Below are 24,857 nucleotides of genomic sequence, written 5' to 3'. Positions count from 1 at the left end.
CAGCGCTGCCGCTCTCCCCGGGCCGTTCAGTCCCCGGCGGGGCGGGCTGCGGGGGGGTGACCCGCTCTGCGCGGTGTCCCTGGGACTGGAACTGGGACTGGGTGTCCCGCCGTGCGGCGCAGGTGCCGGGGGGGCTCCTTCCTTCGTTTGCGTGTCTCCTCCCCCGGGCAGCGCCGCCAGCTCGGCGGAGCCGGCAGCCGCTCCCCGGCCCTTTGTGCTCCCCGCAGGCGGGAGCGGCGGCCGGCCGTCAATTCATCTGCTGTGCCACTTAACCTTTCGTTTATGGCTCCTCAGAAGTACTGTGAAAAAAGAATAATGAGGACATCGGCAACAATTAATTAGATTAGAAAATGTCTACCATAAATACTACCTCAGCAGATAAACCGGGACTCATAAAACAAAGTACATGGTAATATATTCACTTTGATTTCTTCGCACAAAGGCGAGATCGTCCACCGCGAGAATACCATTTTACTTGCAATTAAAAAATAAATCTATTTTTGACCTCTAATGTTTTAAAGTGTTTATTTTCCTAAACCCGGAAAAATAAACACATACCAGTTCTTTTTAAAAAGTAACCAATTAAAAATATTTTGAGGCTGAAGTCTAACGGTTCCCAAATATAACTACTTCCAGTACCAGACACAAAACAAATTAAACTCGCAGTGATTCGAATAAAAAAAAAAAAGGCAGGGGTTCTATGTATATATTTGTATTTATCTATGCAAAGATAGGTATTTAGGTAAATATCTGCATACAAACTACTTAAAAATTAACACACGGTTTTAATGCAGCAGTGTCTCCTTTTGATTATGATTTATACCTCAAACACTAAACACTGATGTGATGTGATAGCAGTTAACTTTGTGTATTATTTATAAGAAAGCTCAGAAATTTTGGAAGTAAGTCATTAAATGGAGTCTGGGAAAGAAAAATAAATTCAGTGTTTTCCAACAATGAAAAAACCCAAATGCTGAAAAGCGTGTGATTTACAGAAAAAAAAAAAAGTCATTCCTAAGCAATGCACAGGAGGAACCTCGAGGTCTCCACTGTTAACACTTTTCCTTCTTTAACCGTTATAAAGCTTTATCAGGGAGTGCTGAGGTCATACAGCTGAACTACTACGTCTCTGAAACCTGAGAGCGTGACTCCATGAAAGATGAGTTCAGCAGTCATGCAACTTATTACATGTATAGTCCATTAATGGTTTGATTTTGAGATACATTTACCCTCCTGCGGCAGTACACTGAGAATTCATTTGAGACTGTTCTCCCAGGCTTTGAAAATAAATTCCTCTGACTAACCAAACAAGGAGGTAAAACCTCTAAGAATTAGCACAGTGGAGTTTACAGGACATTTGATTATAAACAGGGCAGTAAGATCTACACTTTGGTTTCTAGACTTTCATTATGCAGAATGTTGGGGTTTTTTTTCAGCCAGTACATACTGCCTATAATCTTAAAAATGAAATATCCATTGTTACAGTAGTCAGTGTCCATATGCTGACTTCCTTAGGGTAGTCACTAATACAATTCGAATTCTCCTTTACTAGTCACAGAAGAAAATACACATTTTAGACAAATTCACGAAGTAGCATTTCAGTATGATGCAAATGGAAATCTGGAAAGTAATTTAAACCATTTTGTTTGCCAGTATGCAAGATACTAGTTCTATGTGAAAGTTTTTCTACCTCACCTATAGCTTTTTCACTCCTTTCCATTTGCCCTTTCCATTTACACCTCCAGCAGCAGCCTCTGCCCGTTATTTCCTTTGGAGGGTATTTCCAGGGTTAATGGCCCATAGCCCTCAACTCCACCCTGCTAGTCATTAATCCAGAGGAAGTACCCTCTGCTTAGATTAATTATTGGTTAAACACTAGCAAAACAGATTGCCTCTGTAAACACCACCAGGCAGTTCAGGATCAAGAAGTCCCGAAATAGTTGTGGGTTTATCATCATGTTTAAATCAGTTTAAATTTGCAAACTGTCACACCACTGAAAGCCTTCTAAGATTTTCTCACTCTTCTTACAGGATGTAGAAGGAATTTCCACCTATTGTGATTTTTAAGCTGCATAATGCCATAAGATCCTGCATGGTAAAGAACCCCTCCGTTCTAACATTTCAATATTAATGTGAGATCGTATCACATGAAAATTTAATTTGGAAATTTATCATTTAAACTTTGAAAGGAATCCATGGAAATTTGTGACTTATAGCCTATTTTTTCAATTCAGAACAGATAAAATCCCACATATAGTACGCCAAGTCATGCATTATTACTTAGTTCAGGTTTGCATTACCACTAAATCACTTGCTGCTCTGTAACTACGCTAGAACAAAGACAAGCAACAAGCAGATGATGTGTTACATTGAAATAAATCACATACAACTAAGTTTAAATATTTTACCAAACAGGGTCAAATTACATATAAATGATTTGGAGACTTACAATGGTATGGGCTATTCATTGCTGGAAACCAACATACATCTTGAAATTACAGATTACTTCCAGTTTGCTAGTAACATCAAGTTTAATCAGTACTGGAATAGCAAGGGAAAAATGGGAAAAACATGTTTAAGTGAAAGTTGCAAATGAAATGTCCTCAATTACTTGTAAATTCCAAAATCTCTTAAAGCAAATATCAACTCACCTGTGATTTTTTAAATGTGTATCTCTTTCAATGCACAGAAATTAAATGTTTGCTTACTGAAATGTGGCCATAACAGTTTTTCCAAACCCCAGCTAGGATCCTTACCTGCTTGTGTGCACTGGAGCGTGTGTGGATGTGGGTGGGTGGGTACTGTTTGTGTTCTTTTTGCAACATGTTCCTACTATTAGTATGACAATAAATCCCCTCTGGAAAAAGTCCAGCCTGGTATCAGTAGGGCCTCACTGTGGATCCTCACCAATGTCAACCACTTGTCCTACTGAAATGAAAGTTACACCAGTGTAAAACTGGCGCACACCAGATTCAGCTCTCCGAACTTCAGCTGTTATTGCGCATATATTTAGAAAGGCTCCAAACATCTACAGGAGAGCAAGCAGTTGTGTATTAGTCAGCTGACTGAGAAAGGAGCATGTTATTGCTTCAGTTTCATGTGTTGTGTTGTAGGAGAAAATAAGCAGTAACCACAGGAAAAAAACACAATATATGTTGCCAGACATTTAAGGTGGCAACTCATGCATGCTGAATAAAATATTGAGGATATGCTTTAATTTCACCATGCAGGGAAAATGCTCTGAGTTTTTGTAACCACTCATTATGTATTTCATGTAGGTTCGAGCTAGCGCGATTGCTCAGGATGCTGATCAGAACTACGACTATGCCAGTAACAGCGTGGTTCTTCATTTGGAGCCAGGAGACGAAGTTTACATTAAATTAGATGGAGGAAAAGCACATGGAGGAAACAACAACAAATACAGCACATTTTCTGGATTTATTATTTATGCTGACTGATAATGAATCAAAAGACCCACCAAACCAGTCCAAAAATGAAGCTTGCTCTTCTAAGCAATGGATTTGCGTGGCAAAAATCAATGAAACAAGCACCCCAGCAGAGCACGACCACCGAACACCTCAGTAGCGGGGAAAAAAAAGTCGAATGCTACCTGATTCACATCTGTACAACACAGACAAACCTTATGTTAAAAAATTACAAACCAAGTTAAACAGATGTGTGAGCCACTACCGCCAAAGCAAATACTTCATTGTCAGTGTCCATGTGAATGAAGTCCTACATAGATCAGATTTTTATAGAAAACAACCCACCTAAGGACGCTGAGCTATTTCTTCAGTGTATATGATACTTTGATGTGTTATGATCTTGCTGCTTTATCCATACTTCAGCTTCGGTTCTTGTGACTTACTTGCTAACAATGATGCTTGGAGTCCACTCATAGTGTGGTGAGGAAAGATTTTACAATAAAAGGAAGAGGTAATCAAAATATACTTTCTCTTTCCAAAGGAATTGTTTGCCTTGTACTTTTCTTATCCTTCCACTTAAAACTAGAATCAGCTTCAAGCCTTAACTCAGTGTTCCTGCTTTGTAGGTTTACATTAGACTTTTAACATAAAATCAATCCAGTGGAGTTGTTTAATTTTTGTCTTCCCCTTAGCTGTGTTCTAAAAGAAAAAGGATAGAAGAAACACTTTTTTTTTTTCCTGAAAAATCTAACAGTTGTCAAACTGTTCTATTGGACCAAATCCCTGATTCCACCAAAGCCAATGGCAAAACTCCCACTGATACTAGGATTTGGAAAAAGGATTTGGCTTTTAATTTGTAAATGTGTAAATATATATTTAGACAATTATTACAGGCCCATTCTTGATGGATAGTTGTGTAAATATTTAGCAAGCCTGGCATCCATATCCTCAGACTAAGGTAGAGTGTTTTCTTTGCAGCAGTTAGTCTTCATTAGTCTTTTAGCACTTAGTCTGTACTTGGGTACTATTTTTAATAAAATAGTTATGACTTACTGCAGATGTTCAACTAGAATTTCGTAGGAATGTAATGGGTCAAAACCTTATTTGTCTTAGGTGTCTTGTCTCACAGTGGGATTATTCCCACAAAAGAGGAGTGGGAGATCTGACACGTGAGAAAATGGTGTCACACAGACCTTTTCCATGGTAGTTAGTTACCAGTTTGTAGTAAGGCGTGCCTATGAAATGGACACAGATAAGCATATTACCAAAAATGATAACACATATGCAAAGAAAGAAGCAGATATTTACATGCAAAAAAAAAAAGAAGTGTGTATTAAAACCTATTTTTCTCGTTCATATATATAGAGAGATATATATAAAGTCTCAAAGAAGTTTAATCCATATAAAGGATTAATGGCTTGGAGAATTAAACTAAACACAGGTACTATGAGTTACATAGTTATAAAAATGCTTTAAAATTAGTCGTACCAGTAATGTCTACAAAATATTTTCATTCAGAAAATTGATTTATTATTTGTTTTGGGAGGGGAGGCTGTCTATTTCTCTCAGGTCAAAAACTTGCAGATTTCATTCTAAGTCTAAATTTTATCAGGATAACTAGCTAGCTGCTTAGCACAGTTGGTTATATTATTTATTTTTAACATTTCTATAAATTGTGAAGGAGTAATAGAGGCTACCCCTAGCATTTCTATTTCATGTACTTTGCCACGAGCAACCTTGTCTAATGTACCAAGGGTACAAACTCAGATTTATCTGCACTAAAATGTCAAACGTGTCTACCACTGTGACAAAAAAGCTCTTCAGTGCTGGCTGCTCAGTAAAAGTCTGATGAAGATTTTACGAATCTATCTAAAAATCTCTTTTTTGAATGAGTGAAGCTTTTCTTAAACAGAATGTGTTACTCTTTCTGTTTCTGTTTTGAGTCGTCTGATTCAAAATAAATGCTGAGTTAGTCCAGGCTGGCTGAGAGGATCGCCAGTCTAACTCATCTAGGATTTATAAAGGGACATTGTGCTGCCAGTTGCTTGTGTATCATCTCACCAGAATGATTAACGCTTTTACTTTATGGCGAAGTGCCAACCTATATCCGTACATTGTAGTGGTTAATCCTGTTTTGGTTTTTTTTCTACAAGGTAATGTATTTTAGTAACAGATGTGTAACTGACTTCATGTCTGTTCATTCCACTGTTGCTTCTATTGGTTAGCACACTCACAACAGCAGTGTAGCTAGCGTTTTTCTATGTAGTATCAAACAGTAATGTAACAACTAGAGATCACTTACAACTAGCAATGCATATTTACTATGGTATTTATTGGAAAAGCTAAATAGTACAAGGTGTATACGGTCAAATTTGAAGAAGCTTTTGAAATCAGGCTACTGCTGCTACTGGATAAGACAATTTTTTGGATAAATCACCTGCCCTGGTTAAAGTTAGACGAGAGCAAAGAACACACTTTATGTGAAAAACACATATAAGGCAAACATTTCTTCCATTTCCATCATATCTTGATATACTGGTTTGTAAAGACTTATATCACAACCTTTGTTATAACTATTACAACTCATTAAAACAGTATTATGTAATACATTTTGACTTTTGGTGTTGCATCCTTACAAAAAGAAGCTGGTGTGCATGAAGCTTCACATGATCGCTGTGAGATTCCAAAAGTTCAGGACAAAAAATTAATGCGATTAAAAAAATACATCTGTAATAATACTGCACATTGTTTAAGAGGTCATCAAACTGCTTTATTCAAAAATATTTAAAAAAAAAGTGTTAAAGTAGAAAGAAACACTATAATTTTAAGAATTATTTGAGATTCCTTTTGCGCTCTGCTGTCTGTGGAAGCTATTTAAAAGTCCCAGACCCTCTATCCAGCCTTATTTAAAAATATAAGGATAATTAAAAGACTGTCAATATTACAAGGACTAAAATCACCAACTGGAGAAGGGGAATTTAATTGAAAACCATAATTCCTTCAAAGTCCAGATGATGCATCTTCAGAAATATTTTTGGGTAACATATAATAATATTATTCTCTAGAAACAATTATTTTAAAATTTCAATTGGAAAGATTCTGCAGGCTTATATCCAGTAATCATTTATGGACAGCCTTTTAGAAGGGAGAAAATGCAGAGAGAATACATAATTTTGTTGTTCTAATTAAAAAGAAAAGTCATAATCAGTTTGTTAGCACCTAATTAATAACTTCCAGTTTTCTCTGAAAAGAACAGAGTTTTAAAATTACTAGTGTCCTGAAAAAAATCTGAATTTTATCCAGCTTCCCGATAAAGCAGGGATATTTATTCATTATTCTTACTTAAAAGTCAACCACCGCTTTGGATTTGCTAGGAGTATTTTATCAATTTTTTCTTGAGATATGCCTCTAATTAGCATTTTAGGAACTATATTTTTAAGGATATGTGAATATCCATGCCCTCCATATTTCATCAACCTGTTCTTAGTGTGCACATCGTGAGCAATCAGAATTCTGTCTTCATAGCCTTCATCGATCAGCATACGAATCCTGCAAGAGTAAAAAGCATACCCATCAGTGAAAGGTTCTCATTCTGCAACAGCACAAAACTGAGCAGGATATACATTTTTTCACATTACTGTACTGATGGACTATATTATAACTGAAAATACTTATTGGTAGGTACTCAGAAGACATATTCCTTATATTTAATTGAAATTAAAGCACATATTTTATTGAATAAAAAAAAAAAATCTCTGAAAACATACCAACCACTGCACATTTCAAAGTGGAGAGGGAAACTCTTTCCAGCTGCCATATGACTGTGCATTTCCAATCCCTTTAAGTCCACAGAGGAATTCAAGAGCTTTGGTATCACCAAGCACGGGACACAGGTTTTATGTACATGACTAAGTAATAATTTCCTACATAAACTCCTTCTCAGTAGGTTAGTTCTTGCTGCTGTCACAAAGCTAGTCCATTAATTTGTTAACCTGCACGTGGCAGGTCCTTTAAGAAGCCTAGCTCAATTACACAAATGCTTCCACATCTTTAGTTAATTCCCATTTAGCTAACCAGGTTAATAAAAATTTGAAGCTGTCAGCATCTTGTTCCATATAGACAGTTACCATCCAAACATGTTTCAAAGATGTTCATTAAATAAGATAAATAAGGCAGGCATTGCACAGTGCTAGCATATGCCAGGAAATAAGAGGAGTTAATTTGGCATCCCAGCTAAACAGACTTGGCAAAATGACAAGAAGTCAGCTTGGAAAAAGAAGTAATCCTCCTGGTCACTCCCTTGTAGTAAGTTGCTACAAGTCCTTCTGTTTCATGTTTCACTCACCTTAATCCCTCATTCAGATCATTTTTTGCCTAAACTCCTGTATTGCATGGCTGCTAAATTTCCAACTAAGCTTCGGTTTAGTCTGGAAGTAGATTGCAGCATTCAAGTGGCAGAGATGGATAGACCAGGCCTAGAAATTGCTTGTTCCTCACGAAGGCACCCAATTCCATGATTTGCCAGTGTTGTGAAGTCAGACCTTTCTGACTGTGTTTTGATAAGCAAGAAAGCTAATACTAGCTTTTTAAGTAACCACACTATATCTGAAAGCCCTCACTGTCAATTTTTATTACAATTTGTTATGAGGAGATACACGTCACAGGATCAAATCAATATGGGCAGCAGGAAGAATGCACGTAAGACAGAACTTGGTAAAATATCAGCATCTTTCAAAAAAACACCATAAACAGTGCCATACGGTGCACAACACTATGTATATCATAGTATTACAACACCACAAGTATTTTCTCTAGATTGAAATACAGAGACCACAAGCCAACCAGAGAGTAAGAGCAATGACACTGGAGGGACTAAGCTCTTCGCTGACTAAACGTCTTCTTAGAATCATCTCCTTTTATATTTGGACTAATTTCATGGGTTGGGGAGGCATATGGGTCCTTTATAATATTCCATATTCATTGCTGGTTTTTGCTCATTCATATAAGCTTAGTACTTGCTTCTGAATCTAAGAAACTGTCCCTGAAAAAATTCAGGTTTTTTACTTGCATTGGCAGAAAATTGCATAAACTGTGTTTGAATAGGTATGGCATGACTACAGAAGTTTGTTTTGAATAGACAAGACCTGAACATACATTTTCCATTTAGTATTTTCCTCAACACTTTTAAAGGTCAGTTTGATTTCCACCTCTCTGGTGCTGTTTGACAAAAAAACCCAACCCTAAGGAGATAGCCACTGCCATCTTATGTCCAGCGTGGATGCACCAAAAGCCCAACAATATCCATTTAATGGCACTTCGAACTCAAATGCACACCATACAGTGAGACAAACTTTTTGTATTTTCTTTTTGTAGACAGCCTGCTGCAAGAAATACTTGAATGCTAGAGAATGTAATGAGAGACACCGGTGGCTGACCAAGTATCATGGATGGAATGAAAACTTTGCTATGGTTGAACAAGCACTTGTTAACCAAGGCACAGTCCATTCCTCTACATGTATTCCTCACAGTGCTTCTGTACACGCTGACCTCCCGTGGCACAGGAGAGGGGAGGAGGCATAGGGTAGGGAAACAACTTTACCCATTCTAAATGTGAAAACGGCAGATTCATTGCAACAGTTTAAAACACTGAGCACAAGACTGAGAGCCCTGTTAAGAGAAACGATTTCTAGTGTGAAAAGCAGCAGCAAATGCTTGGCAGAAAGAGGAATAGTAACCACGGCTCCTTCTTAAGAAGAGAACAGTCTGAAAACAGAGCTTAGTTTTGAGGTTAATCTGACAATGTGGGGGAGGGAAGCTATGTCTGAAATGTAAGCGAAAGCTAGAAAGTTACTTCATTAGTGATCAGGGATCATAAAATCTTTCTCATCATGGAGAACTAAAGAACTCTTTATGACTCTGGAAAGAAAAAAGACACAGGCAGGATGGCACCCCCACCCCTCAGAAATGTGCCACTTCACTGCACATGAACACTGGACAAACAGCACTGGAGGATCACACCTCTGGACAGAGTGGAAGGAGTGAGATGCTCATTCCCAGCTGATCCTACCTGTCTCAGACAGTTTCTGCAAGGAATACACCTTGGCAATACCCTGTCTTAGCACAGCACAACAGATTTGCTGTGCAGCTGAACTGAGACTGCATGTGCTGATGAGAACCAGGGAAGAGGTATCCTGCCAGCAGGGCCAATATTTTCACATTGTGAGTGTGAGGAGCATGGGAGCTCTGAGGAGACAGGACTCTCATCCTTCAAAAGAGAGAAGGGGCAAAAGGAGAGGGGGAGGAGTGGTGATAAAGTGCTTGGAAGAAGTCTGGTTTTCACGACAGAAGCACAGGATCAAATCCACCCAAGACAACCAATGAATTTTGCTGGGTTAGCACACTGATGAGGAGAGGTAACAGGCTCAGATGATGCTTAGCAGCAGCACTAGGTTTCCAGTACCGTGTTTCAAACAAAAGTGAAACCCTAACATCAATCCAGTATCTCCAGCCTTTTTTACAGTCTCCATATATGCAGTAAAAGATAAAATTCAACCAGATGAGCATGGAATTAGGATAGAGAATGAAGTTAAAAAAGCTCCTGATCTTCTTCTCAAGTAACTTCCTACAACACTATAATTCTACATCTTCCTTTGCAGACAGAAGAAATTTTACATGCTGCTCTGAAGATGTGACAGCAGCAGAAAAAAAAAAAAAAAGTCGTTATTTCAGTATGAAAAAAGACAATTTGGAGCAGCAAGTAGAATCACTCTATGATGCCCTTAAAACAAGTACCAATAATATTCCTTTGTCAGTGGCAATGCTATAGCTTAAACTTCATGGAAGCAGATACCTTGCAATTCTTTCATTGTCGCTTGGCATGTCAATATCAGGATGGAACTGGTAATGAAGAAATTCTGTGCCAAATAGGTCATACTCTAAATAGCATCCAAGTTTAGCAAATTCCAGAAGTTTCTTTGTATCAAATATGGTCCTGCAGAACATATATAACACAGTCAGCATTGTAACAGAAAGAAAAAAAAAAACCCTCATGTTATGAGGATAGGTATTTTGTGACTTCCTACTTGCAAGGAACAAAACCAATAATCTAAGATTTAATTCACCCTTTTGAAAAACAGGACTCCTGTCTGACACATGCAACTTCAGCTGATTATCTTTCTCACATTCGTCTGGGACTTCATGCATTAAAAAACCCAAAACAAACCCAACTCTTCCCCCATGAAATAATGAAAACATTTATGATAATCTTTATATGGAAACAGAAAAGTTACTTACTTTTGATATCACTAACCCTCTCAACAGACAACCTAACAAGGAAGGACATTTAAGGAGGTGGTTAATTCATAGTGACATTTAAAAAAAAGACAATGGATTACTTACACAAGACAGATTTACTTTCCCAGGAGTTACAGGAGACAGCTACATCCAGGGCTTGTTTCATCTATCACACACCGGTAATACACAACTTTGTCTTTAGTTTCTATTCCGTACAGTGATGTTTCTAGACTGTCATTACAACAGCAATATATCATTGTTTGCACTGGGATCTGGCCAGAACGCCTTAAGGAAACTCTCTCACCAAAATATATAATGGTCCTGTGACTACCTGGGACGTGGGTTTTTGCAGCAGATTTGAAAAGTGAGGGAATAAAGCTACTAAAAATCTATCGCTCATTTGGAAAAGAATTGGCAACTTAAGTAAGAGCTCTCTGAAATACTTTTTTTTTTCTTTGAAACATTTTAAGCAAGAGTATAAGCTATTCACAGGAAAACAAAACTACTCAAATGATACATCATAATTTTACCTTTATAACCACATTTTTTTTCATCTAAGGAAAAAATAAATTTCCACAAGCACAGCACAGTTAACCAAAAGGGCAGTAGCTTAATTTTTTTATTATTGCAGATATTGATGTCACACAGTAATTTTACCCTATACAATTACATCACAGTCTGTTGCTATGGAAATGACTCATGTCACAATTTCAATATTATGACTTAACAACAGGACCAAGTAGGAGGAACAGATGGGTTGAGAGAGAGAAAACCCTTGTTCAAACAAGCCTGCCATCACCAGGAGTCTAAGACTTGCCAACTGTAATTAATAAAAAATTATTTTTAAATAAATGTTACAGTTTACAGAGATTGAACATTTATCACCAAATGAGTTTTCAAAGTGCGGAGCAAGAGAATGGGTTATTTTAGATCCAGCCCTGCTCAGTTCATAGGGAGATGGCAGCCAAGAGTATTCAACCTGTGCAGGTGGCAAAAAACACCCAACACTGTATTTCAAAATCACAGCCAGACCAATTTCTTTTTAAAATTACTGTTAGTGTTGTGGGTTTGGGTGCTCTGTCCCAACAAAGAGCAGAAGCGCTTAATTTCATCAGCCATTGGTTCCCCTTGTAAAGCACATGGATGTAGCAGCAGCAGCAGCAGTTCCTAGCTTGAATTGCTAATCTCTGTGCTGGAATTGGGTGACTGGGCAACACGTGTCCCTGAGCAGCCCTGAATGCACGGAAAAGGAGATGGGATGCAGGGGAGCATCTTATAGTTTGGACCTCATCCATAAATCAATGCAGGGACACCCACAAAACCATTATGAAGCAAGCATTCGTAACAGTTGCTGTGACTTTTCTAACAAAAGCTACTCAGTTGAATGAAAGTTGATCTCTATCAAGTTACCTTTAGAACCTTAATCCCTTATTAATAAATGACCAAAGCCAAGACTTGATAGCTTTTGCTTCCCAGTCTTTATCTACACCAGTTTCACTAAGGACACTTGCTACCTTTCGTTCTACAGTACTAAACAGCAAAAGATGGTAGCCAGCATTTTAGTTTTATCATTTGATTGTAAATCCACCTTTGAAAACTACCATTCTGTCTGTGTCAAAAGCACACATGAAATATGGAGCTATGTACAAATTTATCTCACATTTAAGGGACTGGGATGCTCCCACGTGGATTCTTCTCACTAGAGGAGACTTAAAATGTTAAATGCACATTGCAAAGCCAAACTCCACAGTAGTTTAGCGTCTATGTTATAGCAAGTGCCAGCCTGAATGTGTGAAAGTAATGATAGGAGGAGTACAAGGAAATGTCATATTGTGCATCAGCAGCTGTCAGTGAAACTGCACCCCTGTCTTGACTGTTTTCCTAACTTATATTGTTTATTTTCCACCAATAAATCATTAAATTCAATGATTTACAACAGCGTATAAAGGTAAAAAACCATAACCAGATATTTATGTTGTATCAAAATGGCTACATAAGTACTGACACCTGCAGCTTGCCCAGTCCTCTTTCATAAAAAGATTCAAGGAATCAGTTTTTCTTTAAAAAGGAGAGAAAAATATAGCTATAAATACAATGGAATGTGAGTAAATACATAAATCAGGCCCATATCATTTCTATATAATCAAATATAAATAACATTTCATGGCACTGAATTTTACGCTCCTAAAATCCCCAGGTAAAACATTGAGCTCTGTGTGAATACAAAACACCTGTAGCTTGATATGCAAGCTCTTAGAGCCTGTAACCATTAGAAATTTGGAGCACGATGCTCTTGCCTGTATTACCCTCACATTGAGGGCAAACAATCCAATTGCTGACAATCACATGACCACAAATGGTCTCTATTATTCAGCAACTGGCCAAACTGATCAATGCTTGGATGCTTTCCAGCTCACCATGAGCAACACAAGGTCACACAAAACTGGTTTGGTAATAGAGGTTGTGTTTCTATACTGGAGAGAGAAAAGCACCCCAATTCCTTTCCATGTCTGATATAGGGTTCCTGGTTTTTGGTCTCAAGGAAACTAAAAGTTAGTGTTTTGGTCTATGCTAAGACCATCCAAAACACAAGTAGTTGTGGGGGGTTTTAAGCCATATTTATTCTGTCTGGTAGCAGAACATTAAAGATCTGCTTTCTGCTTTGATCCAGAATCCAGCCAAATCAAGCAGTTGTCTATTAGCTTCTATGGCCCAGTTTTCAAAAATGCTGGAAGCCCAGCAGCTTCCCACCCCATTTGTTGAGAGATGCTCAATGTCCAATGCTTTGTAAATACAGGGATTTGTTCAGGGATATGAATTAATGGAATTCCCATTTTTTAAAAATGTGGCTACAGTTGTTCCTAATCTCACTCCCAGGCCTTCAAAGAGAGCATTTAAAATCCCAAAATATCTTTATCAATGTAAATCTAAAAGCTGATCCCAACTGAAGTGCTGGAAGCTATTCAAGCTCTATGTAAGCAATTATATTTAAGTCCGTAAACTTGAAGACAATTCTTTGCGTTGTGATCCCAGTGCACAACAGAAACCTAGCTGTTTGCAGCACAGTTCCCCAAAACCCCAGCGGGTTGTGGCAACACTCCCAGAAGGACAGCAGACTAGTCTGCTTACCTGTCGAGGTGAGACATGACTGTCTTCGAAGCATCAGCCCCAGCTTCCTGCAGAATGCGGATAATCTGGAATGGTGCATCGCTGTTCCTGCCAGGATGGATGATCACGGGGCACCCAAGCTGTGACTGAGCCTGTGCTGTTGCCTGAAGCACTCTGTGTTCGCTCTGAGTCAAAGGCCAGGAGCAACCTATTTCTCCCACTACACCACATTTGATGTTAGTCCCATCTGCTCCATTGAGTATCTCATCAACAATAATGCCTGTAAGCTAGAGAACAGGGAAATGAGATTTTTGGTTATTAATACTATTTGTGTTAAATAGCATCAAATTTGGCCCATGAACACCGTGTTAGTTGTACTCCTGAGGTCTTTCCGAACTTATTTAATTAACAGTTGGGTGAGTGAAAACACTGCAGTTAAAATCTGGTTTCTGTCAACTGATGTTATGCTAGCCATTCACTAAGACCAAAATAAACACAGAAACAAATCAATTTAACAGTATTCACTCACACGGTTCTCCAGGTTTGCCAAGAAAGCTGGTCTACATATAATCTGAACACTGATTTAGGGTGAGACTAATGTTTCTTTTTTTAAAAAAAGTCAGTTTATCATGAAACCTGTGCCTCACACTCCTGAATTGGCTCCAGAAACAAATCAACATATTATCTTGCGAAACAAGGGATCAGAGAATAAGGAAGCCTCATCTCTCAGATAGCGAAGGGAGAAGCTCTGGCAAAGATCCTGAAGAGACAAGTTTAAGGCAAATCCTGCTTGTAGGAATGCCAATGTAAAACAACAGGACCTCTGTTGACTTCAGGACTACAAGAACAGAGCTCAGCTGACAAATTTACAGAGTCAAAATTGGCTTGCTTTTAAAATATTCATAGGCAGAAAAAGACATCAGACTCTCCTAATAAATGCATTTTTTAATAAACTTTAGTTTTTCTTTTCCAGAATAGGCCATATATCTTAAAGCATACATTCAGAATTGAGAGCACAGAATGGTAATGATGACGACCTTCTAACTCTTTGGCCCTGAATATTAAGGAAATTGTGATTTTAAAGGAGAATGAAGCGAACAAAGGAAGAAGGAAGGCTTGCAAGCAAATCCAGGAAGCAAAAAAAAAAACCCCAAACAATTTTCAAATAAATCTGTAACTTATCTCTACTCCACACCTTGACTCCTCAACAGCCTCACAAACATAATGGTAAATACCCGATCTACACACAAAAGTCAGTCCAAGCTATTACAATTACAGAAGGCTTCTGCCCAACACTTTATCCTATGATCACACACCCTTTGCTTCATGTATAACCAGTCTACCAACCATTTCTGTAGACAACCAGATACAGAATTCACTCTTCTCCAGAGGAACACCTCTCAAAATACTCAAATTGTCTTTGTCTAATCAGAAAACATATAATCATGTCAAATTCACTGGCAAATGAGGAACCACCAGTTATCACAGACCAGTCACTGCACAACCCTTTCTAAGTAACTAACTGTTTTCTGGACTGGATTAAGTATTGATTACCTGCTGAAAACCCAACATCTGTGGGTCTCCAGCAATCCACCAAATACAGAAGGGAAACCTTTGCCCCAAGACATCTATTTGTATCAAATTCTGGAAGAATATTTAGGAAAAGTCATACTGTTCCATACAGCTTGGACCAGCTTGGGTCCAGTGCAGCTGGTAGCACTGCTCAAGTTTTGACCATTGATTTTTAAAATTAATTTGACTCATTTGTAAACTGTGATAGATTTTTTAAACGTTTTCTCAGCTCTGTTCATCCACATTCATAGCATCCTGCCTTGGAGAGTTCCTTTCCATCTTCTCCCTATCATCACATCTCCTTAATAAAAGATGAATGAATATTTATTATCATAGGAGTACCTGAGGACCTCAGTCATTACTAACAGATTGTCTTAAGCACTGTACAAACAATCTGATGTAAACTCTGCCCTGAAAATTCTGGACAAATGGTAGAGAAGAGTGATAGAACACATAGCCTGAGCAGAGCAATGATTTACAAGCATCCTATAAATATTGCAATTATTTATGCTTTTAACAAGAATTCTGGGTAATCTTGAGAAACAAGTATCCAGAAGAAGAGACAGAAGAGGCAGAAGGGATATACTCCTTCCTTAAAAACTGTAACAAGAACAGGATAATTGGTATTGTACCAGATGCCCACACATGAAGTACTTCCATTTTCCTTTTACTGTTGCATTATAACAAATCCCTGAGAGAAAACAAAGCTTAATAGGAAATGCTGATAGATAATCCCAGCACACACAAATAGTGCTGGTTCAGCTATAACACATAAGCAGTAAGGCTGTTCCCCAGTTTATCATGTTGAGAGCTTCTAGATTTCATCTGTTTTGCTGGAACTTCTCTCCAGCTTTGCTTCATCCAGGGATAATTCATAGGAGAGAGACACTGAGGCAATGGTTAAGACTTACCTGCTCCACTGTCATAGACTGTGTTTGAGAAGAATGAGTGGAATCCACATAAAACCCAGCCCCAGCAATAATATGGACTCCAGTTTCTTCAGCAAGTTTCTTCAAAGTATTCATATCCCGACCAATTCCTGTGGTTGTGTTTTCCACAATCGTCCCACCACCTGCTGCTTTAAAATGCAACAGCTCCTCCTTCACAGCATCTGTTTCCTGATACAAAAGAAGGTTTTCTTTATGGCTGTAGGGATTTTGCTTAATCCAAAACAAGTTCTTCATCTCAATGGGCCCATCAGACAGAGGCTCTTGGCCTGGAGAAGGTGGACAAAAACAGCTGCTGTAGTTCATAGTCAAGTGTTCATGAGTCAATGTATAGCCAAGGTGGTCTGGCTCCACAGGGCCCAAGACAGTCTGTGCTTTCCCTCTCAAAAAAGGCATTTTTCTTCAACAGAAGGGAAAAAAAAAAAAGACATTCCAAGAGTCTGGGAAGGAAGAAAGGAAACAAAAACATTTCAGAAACAGCAAACTTTTCTTACACAACTTCTGAATTCCATCCTCTCACTCATGCATGTACCTACAAGCTGTGTGTGTTCCCTGGAATGTTCTCAAACTGTTTCAAGTAGAGTGGTCAATATGAAAACCAAAGCATTTATTTCACCCAACTTCACTTGTATCAGTACTCTAGCAATGTAAAAATATCACATTCCAGTACAAGGAAATTGTCATCATTTATTGTGCCATAGTCAATATCACACTAAGATAAATGTTTCCTATTTAATAACAACCACTGTATGTTCATTTAGGATTCTCTGCTCTTCAGCAGCTGTCAAATTTTGTCAGCTTGAGCCACCAGATGAACATACTTGGCATCAAGGATGAATATTCCTTACTGGTACATTCAATTTATCTGTCCTCCAAGATTCACTGTGCCCCCCACACGCTGAGGGAGCTGTCCATGTTTGGGCACCTTGTCTGCCCCTCTGTATGAGGAATGCAGGGATGAGGCTGATCATCTGTGCCTTCAGCTTCAACAGGGGCTCAGGTTCTCTTGCCAGCTGCGCTGTGAAGGTCTGGAACAGCCCAGGACAACTCCTGACAACAGCTGCTAAAGATACAGCGTGGCCTCCAACCAGCAGGGCAGAAGCCAAAGTGCTTCGCCCATCAGTTTCATTGGCCAAATATTTTACCAGTTAAGAACAGACCTTAACCTAACAATTTATACGGTTCATCTCTAAGAGACTTTTTCCTTCATCTTTAACATGAGTGAAATGATGTTATTTCTCAAAACTTTAAATGAGTCCTGACAAAGGTAAACAATGTCACTACTGTCTGCAGTTGGTTCCTGTCAAAGGCATCTGCCCTGTGCAAGACTGGCCTGATTCACTGCAGGTTAGAATTAGCTGCAGCTCTCCCCACTGGGATTTTGGGGTATTTTTTTCTTTGAGGGGCAGGGGTGTAGTCTTTTTCGTTTATGTGCCACATTAACATTAAACATAGCTGACTACCCAGTTCATGTTAGATCTTCCTGACGCTAGTTGCAAAGGCTTGAGGATATATAGTTATAATCCCTAGTCAACCAAAATCATCAGTTATGAAACAAAATACATGTTTAATCATGTCCAGAGGACACGACTAAGTAGAGCATGCATTATTGATTAAAGAGAGAGGTCTTTCCCATTTCTGTCTCTCTTTTAGTGAATAATATCACAAACATGGGGATGTTACTGGTGAAGCCCTCAGAGGATATTTTCCTTTTAACTGTTAAAGTTAATCTCCCAGGATGACAGAAAAACAGGAATCTGAAGGGCACTGAACTCTACATATCAAAGGGCACAAAACATCAAGATCTCTTTGGGGATACTTTCATCTCAGGAGAAGCAGTTATTGTCAGAGTACCAATGTACGAAAGTGACCCAGTCCCTGCAAAAGGAGGTATCACCTGCCTAACGAAGTCTGTAGTGCTGGCAGTTATTTCAGTATGAAAACTTGGCCATCCGTAAGAAGGAGAAAGGACTGACCGTTTGCTTGCCTTGTGTAAAAGCAGACTTAAGAAGAACTATTCTTTTATGAATTTCATTTCTAGACTAGTGTGTTGACTTGTTTGAAAAGGCAGAAGAATAATTACTCTCATAGAAGGGGCTGCTGGCTGATTAATATAATGATTTATTTTTTGCCAAATAAATTAAGAAGTGCATGACTTCAGAAAATATTATTCTTGAGCAAATAATTAAAAGCAAAATACCTGTCTTAGTCAGAAACTGCTGCTAGCTGCAATTCAATTAAGTTGTCCAACCCAGCCACTAATTCTATCCTTGAAGAAAGCTGGTGTTCTATAGATCAACCCACTATTTTTGAAAAATGTCAATGATCAGAGTCATTCTCATACACACAGCTAAAAGACTAACATAATTCTAAGATAACTGCAATAGCTTTGTTTTGTTTTGGTTTTTTTCATTGTTAAATATCTACACTCTGGTATTCAGTAAAACTCCGACAGCGTAAAGAGTGGTAACTACTGTCTGCATTGGAGACACACTTTTCCTTCCCCATGTTCACTGACAATTTTCAAATCCATTTATTAAGTTAGGAAAACAAACATTTTTTATATAATTATATATATAAGTATTGTTCTTTTGATAAAACTTGACACAAATTGATTACAGTCTGTTTCCCTAGCAAGTTTCTACTTGAGTTTTTTAGTTGTTTAATAGTGCAGTTACTCAAAAAGGCCACTCTGATTGAATGTGAATTTTTGCTCACTTTCAGATTACTACTATGATAAAAAGTTGACTTTGAACATTTGTTCCCACTAATTCCCTTCTGACACAGTTAATTTAGATTACCCTCAATTAATCTGGCCTGCCCATTGTGAAGACCTATGGTTGTATGTGTGAGATCTTCTTATAGCCTGAGGCTGCCGTCTTCTGATTTATAACAGCAGGAAACATCTAAAATTACCACTTTTGGTGCCAGGTTTCTCTTGAAGCAGACAGCAATCTGTTGATTTTTAGACTCTAGATCTGAGATTACAGCACACATACAGAGTTTACAGAACCAATGCCTGCTATTGAACCTTTCGACTGAAGCCAAGGATTTTTATAAATATAAGAAGCATCACAAAACCAGAAACTGACACAGCATTTAAAGTAGGCCTAATTTTATCTGCATGAAAAAATGATTAATATTAATGTCTGCCTGCTTACTAACAGTTTTAGAAACCTACCGCTTTTAATAATGAAAAATATGAGAAATAAAGACAGCCAACAACCTATGACTGGAATTATTTTTAACACTACTGTCCTGATATCTTCCCTACTGTCATTTACACAGACAGCATGCCCTGATTATGCTATAATGATCCATTATTCCTAGTAAGATTCACCTGATGGAACAGAATTTAATTAGTGTCTTTAAAACAGATTTTAGGTGCAAACAGCTTTTAAATGGAATAAGGACTGCTGCTTAATTTAAGCATGTATATATTACTACAGAAATCAACATTCATGTGCATTACTAATGACTTGCATGCCATGTTTTACACAGAACTTTTTTCTGAGAAAGTTTCTTCTTTCATACTCCCAGTACTGAATCCATATCAACTCATTTAGCCATCTAAAATGATGTACAGCTTCTACAGAATAATTGTCTAGGTCATTTTTCCTAGTGGAGATGGAAAGACATACTCATAGACAACTCATCCAGCCTATTATGAATGCTTGTAGTAGGACAGGACAAGTCACTTTCTGTAATATTGGCCTCCTTCCATGGTCTACGGAGGGAGACAAGAAACAATGCTGGACAAGTATATTTTAGATGGTCCTACATAAAATATGTGAATTATATTTCCCCAATCTTAACCCAGTCTGAGGGGAGGGGGACAGATGTTAATTCCTATGACAAAAGATAAGCAGCTAGGCTCTTATCTGGCAGTAAAAGGTATTTTAGTTTTGGAAATCAGTAATTTATGCTGTGGTATCACCAAGGTGCTCCCACATACACCAAGGCTTCTCTGCTCCGGGTGCTGTATAAATAGAGAAATAAATGGTATTTCCTGAAAATTACATATGCAGATAAGAAAAAAAAATAGAATTACTTTAAGATATAACCAGAACTTGTATTATTTAATAGCCTTGAAACAATATCTTAACATTTCTGTAATAAGCTCAGGACAAATCTTTATAACCACCAATTGTATGGTGCATAAAATACGACTCTTGCCATTAGCCAACTATTAAATACCGGTGAAATAAATATTTTTTCTAGAGGTATTGTTAAGAGAAAAGAGACTTGCTGCTAAAAAGGTCATGGTACTGCATTCTTGACTGGTAAAAACTCTACTGAGTTCAATAGATGTTTTGCCTGAATACTGATGACAAGATTTGTGTTTCCGCTTTTCCCATCTGAAACTTGTGCTTCAGTCATTGTGTCATTTTAATGGTCTTGTAATGGGAAGTCTCCCTAGGTTTGGATTAGTTGCTTCCTACAGTAATCTCATATTGCTGAAACATTATAATCGCATAAACACAGTTTCCACATGCTAACGCTGCATTTGTTTTGATTCGGTAAGCACATTTTAATGGTATTAGCACAGATTCTCTCTAGACTTGTATGGGAATCATTTTATTGCCATTACATTACAATGTGAGATTACAGTGACAGTAAATCCAGATTGCTGTGACATATTTACAAAAAAGCAAAAAGAATGGCTGAATGGGTATTTATTATATTCAGAAAAAGTTAAACACAGCTGCCATTTAGAAACAAGGGCTGCCCTAGCTGCATCAAGAGCATTATAAGAGGGTCTTTCCTTTATAACCATGCATTCCTAGGAGATGTGACATAGTGCAGGTTCACTATATATTTACAGATGGAGGAAATGCTTTGAGCATTCAGTTCTACTGTGAGCAACCTCTACAGAGCATGGAAAAGCCCCAAATTAGAAATAGATGACACATCTGTAGTAAATTACCATTAGCTAGTCTACGCTGTGTTATTTTACCATTTCCCACTTGTAAACATTTTGCAACAAGGAAAAAAAAGCCAGATGGAGGGGCAGAGGGTAAGAGAACACATGTAGACTATGTCAGGAAGAATTTAAAAAGTGAACTTCCCTCTCTCCCCCCATGCTTCCACCAGCTCTGTAGAGGTTTATGGGATTGACAGAACTCAATGCTGCCAGCATCGTTCTTCCTCTTCCGCACCAGACAAACAAGTTTTCTAACTTCTCTGACAGATGGGTGCCAGATCTACTCTACCTTCTTCAAAAATTTATTCACAATTGCTAATTACTGGCCAAACATGCCTGACACCCAGCTCTTTCTTACACACTGTTTTCAGTTTTACTCATGCAGAGCATCAGGGAAGAGCAGTGAGAACGGCTGTGGAGCAGAGTTCACCATAGCTGGCTGGGTTAGAGCAGCAGTAAGACTGAACTCGCATCAGCTCCAGGACAGATACAGGCTTATCTGTCACTTAGCCCAGCAATTCCCTTTGCGTCAATGTCTGCAAAAGTGACCAACACCTTATGGCACTATACTCCTACCCGGGCACTCTAACAGCACTGCTACTCATCTCTGTGTTACGCCAGATAACAGCACATCTCATATTGATTTTGTGTTATTTTGCCCTAGAAACAGAATTTGGAAATGGGGTTAAAGTATTACGAAAAAAAGAGCAGGTTTCTGGGCAAACTCTCATCTCTTCTGCAAAAATGGCAGATAGTTTTCTCTGAAGGTGACGTAGATTATTCTCATTAAAGTCCTAATTGTTTTTTACTGTCTTCAGAACTGACATTGGTCAGAAGGCACATTGATCTTTTTCCTTTCCCAGACTGGAGCTATAAGATTATCATGATTTGCTGAACTTCAAGGTAAGAGCCATAGAAAACTATTTTTTTCACTACCTTCATACTATGTTAATTAACTGTGCAGAAGTGTACTAAGGGGACAAGGGCACACTAGTACTTGCATAAGCATCTGAGGCAAGACCTTGTGTCCTAAGGATCAATGCCACATGTGAGAATTTTCATGGCTTGACTAAAGCTCTTCTCAAGAGAGGAGGGGAACACTTACAGTGCCTCTCTCCTACAGGAGCTCCTGTCCAACCCCACATGAGCACATGTTGCAGATCTTCCCTTAATGGGGCACCTGCAGTTTCCCATCTTTAGGTGGCTACATTTTCATGCAGCAAGTAAGAATGTCACCAATTCAGGTATGCGTAATCTCTCGGACAGGTAGAAATTGGCCAACAGATTCAAAATCTAGAGAACTCTTGGGGAAAATATTCAAAAAGCATCACCTATCCTTACCTTGCTATATTTTTCTTGAAACACTGTTCTGGAGATACTCAGAATTTAATGCTGTGGCCTTCAACAACCCACCTCTGGTCCCCAGAGCATTCAGAAACACGTATTTCCTTAAGAAGCCAAGCTACAAGAAATGCTAAACATTGTTTTTCACTAGATTTTCTATATATGCTTTGAGCAACTAAAAAACCTTTACACTACAGAAGTGAGAAGGGTTACTGATATAAAGTTACAATATGTGCTATAAAAAAAAATTACGTGAGCTTTAGCCAAGCCTTATATAATCCTACCATGATAAAGCAAAGTTGAAGCAAAAACATGCATGTATACACACCACAGCAGTTACGTTGCTTGAGTGGCACTGGCAGTATTCTACAACCTAAAAGCAAAGTCACTTAAATTTTAAGAGAAATTTAAACTATTAAACATATGTGAAAGGCCAATATATTGATTCCCTGCCCTCAGAACTTCCAGAAAGCACACTCTGGGGAGAGGAACTTGGCAAGCAAGAAGCAAAGCTTTTAAATGTTGACCTGAAAGGGTAAGTGAAAATCGTCACTGCATATTCCCTCTGTTGCTCAGCTAATGGCAGACAGACAGATCTTCCAGCTTCGCACAGTTTGAGGGTCACATTCTTGGTGTAGCTAGGCTTTGAGCCAGACATACATAATACAGATTTCTTCCTTACAGTTGAACAGCCACACCAGAACATGGGGAAGCCTCTTGTGTTGGTTTCATGCTATGGCCATACCTCTGGGAGCACAGCAAGCACGTGATCCACACGTGACCACGTATGCATGCATACAGTGATTTGCCCCAGAGGCAGAGTCTAAGCCACTTAGTATGTAATACTCCACACAATCTTTTTTTCAATTTGGTTAAAGTTCAGCTGTTGTGAACAGAACAGTCAGACTTTTATTTTACTGTATTGCTGTGCAGATAAGAGTCTCAAAATCTAGGCTTCTCTGAGCAAAGTCCCAGTGAAGTTTCTCTTCCGCAGAGAGATCGGAGACCAACATTCCTGTAAGTGTTTTTTCATCAGCATCTCCTTTAGAAGAACTTCAGGGGATTTTACATTTTGGGCAGCTTCCAAAATTACTCCCGGTAAAAGGTCAGATGAAAATTCTACCCTAGGGTCCAACATTAATTATATTTTACATGCACACATAGTGTTTTTAGGCCAAAAATCAGAACTGAAGTCACATTATGCTATATGCAAATATAGGCTGATACATACATTTGTATTCTTGAGCCTAAAGAGAATCATATTTGCTTCTCATGGGTACTGGGCTACAAGCACATACTCCCTTTCTTGCTAAGAAAACAAGATACAGGGAAAAGTCTGTGCTTTTCAGGAATGCATGCCCAGTCTTCATTCCCTCTAAATTTTGAAACAAGCATACATCTAACTCCACCCTTGCTGTTATTCTCATTGACTTTGTTTTCTCTTTACTTAAGGTCACCTATGCTTAAATATTTTCATATGAGCTCAAACATTTCAGTAAGCATGCCAAATGGGGCATTATCACTCACTTGTGCAGCACCATCACCAAGAGCCACATCAAGTGGATCTTTACAGGCAGAAATAAAAAGAAAAGGAATGAAGGTCTAAGACATCAAAGAACAGACATCATCCTTCTCACCACACAAACCTAAGCAACGGAAGAGAGATGTTCATTACTACCTCCTGATCAAGACTGGACATTACTAACTAGAAAAATTCAGACGAATGAACCCCAAGGTCAGGTTTGCCACAGAACACACCAGTCATGGATTGACTGAGACCTGAGAAGCCATGCACGATGGAAACCAGCATGGCGATGGGCTTTAGTGCCTCATTCAAGATCACAGATTGCAGCAACTGGGATAAGCAGGGAAAACCAGAAAACCACTTGCTTTACTAGTGAGGGGTGGGTTTAGATGCACAGAACTAAATTCAGTTTCCCACTACCTCAGACAACTGTATCCCCAAACTTGCAACCAATCTGAAGACCCACTAGAAAAAAAAAAAACAAAAACGAGAAAAGCCTTCATAGTTTCCACTGTGACTGTTCTCCACGGCTGTCAGGAAATGGAAGCCATATGCCCTTCTCAAGGTCCACTTCTGCTCTAATAAGCAATTAGCCCACAAAGAAAAGTTAACATAAGCCAAGGGAAAGCTTAAAGCTGATGGGTGTAATGTATGGAGTAATTTTTTAACTTAGAGATTGCCTTTATAGAGTCTGCATGGTTTGTCATTGGTCAATGACC

At 38.5% G+C, this 24,857-nt stretch overlaps 2 protein-coding genes across 8 annotated transcripts in view; both read right to left on the bottom strand.

The window, feature by feature from the left end:
• C1QL3 (complement C1q like 3) overlaps positions 1 to 5,983 on the bottom strand; it is a 6,466-nt gene extending 483 nt beyond the window's left edge. The window contains exons 1-2 of the mRNA XM_026843321.1: positions 3,224 to 5,983; positions 2,487 to 2,541 (exon numbers count right to left, since the gene is read on the bottom strand). Coding sequence (XP_026699122.1) covers positions 2,487 to 2,541; positions 3,224 to 3,350 — 182 coding nt within the window. The 5' untranslated portion in view covers positions 3,351 to 5,983. The remainder of the gene's footprint in view (positions 1 to 2,486; positions 2,542 to 3,223) is intronic.
• Positions 4,152 to 24,453, bottom strand: PTER (phosphotriesterase related). 7 transcript variants are annotated; one of them, XM_026842235.1, is made up of 6 exons: positions 20,227 to 20,349; positions 16,310 to 16,785; positions 13,848 to 14,113; positions 10,276 to 10,416; positions 6,871 to 6,974; positions 4,152 to 6,100 (listed from the first exon to the last, which is right to left on the bottom strand). In XM_026842235.1, the coding sequence occupies exons 2-6, from the start codon at positions 16,739 to 16,741 to the stop codon at positions 6,012 to 6,014; spliced, it is 1,032 nt and encodes a 343-aa protein (XP_026698036.1). In that variant the 5' UTR covers positions 16,742 to 16,785; positions 20,227 to 20,349; the 3' UTR covers positions 4,152 to 6,011. The 7 variants fall into 7 exon arrangements, with proteins under 7 accessions (XP_026698036.1, XP_026698032.1, XP_026698034.1 ...); XM_026842231.1 differs by lacking the exon at positions 4,152 to 6,100 and adding an exon at positions 24,372 to 24,453 and having other exon boundaries at positions 6,201 to 6,974; positions 20,227 to 20,324; XM_026842233.1 differs by lacking the exon at positions 4,152 to 6,100 and adding an exon at positions 24,372 to 24,453 and having other exon boundaries at positions 6,201 to 6,974; positions 16,310 to 16,792; positions 20,234 to 20,324.
• Positions 24,454 to 24,857: the final 404 nt, after the last annotated feature.

The sequence above is a fragment of the Athene cunicularia genome (genome assembly GCF_003259725.1).
Source record: "Athene cunicularia isolate RWA chromosome 2 unlocalized genomic scaffold, athCun1 chr2_part1, whole genome shotgun sequence".
NCBI lineage: Eukaryota > Metazoa > Chordata > Aves > Strigiformes > Strigidae > Athene > Athene cunicularia.
The sequence above is the reverse complement of the archived record's forward strand: the minus strand, read 5'-3'. Positions and strand labels throughout refer to the sequence as shown.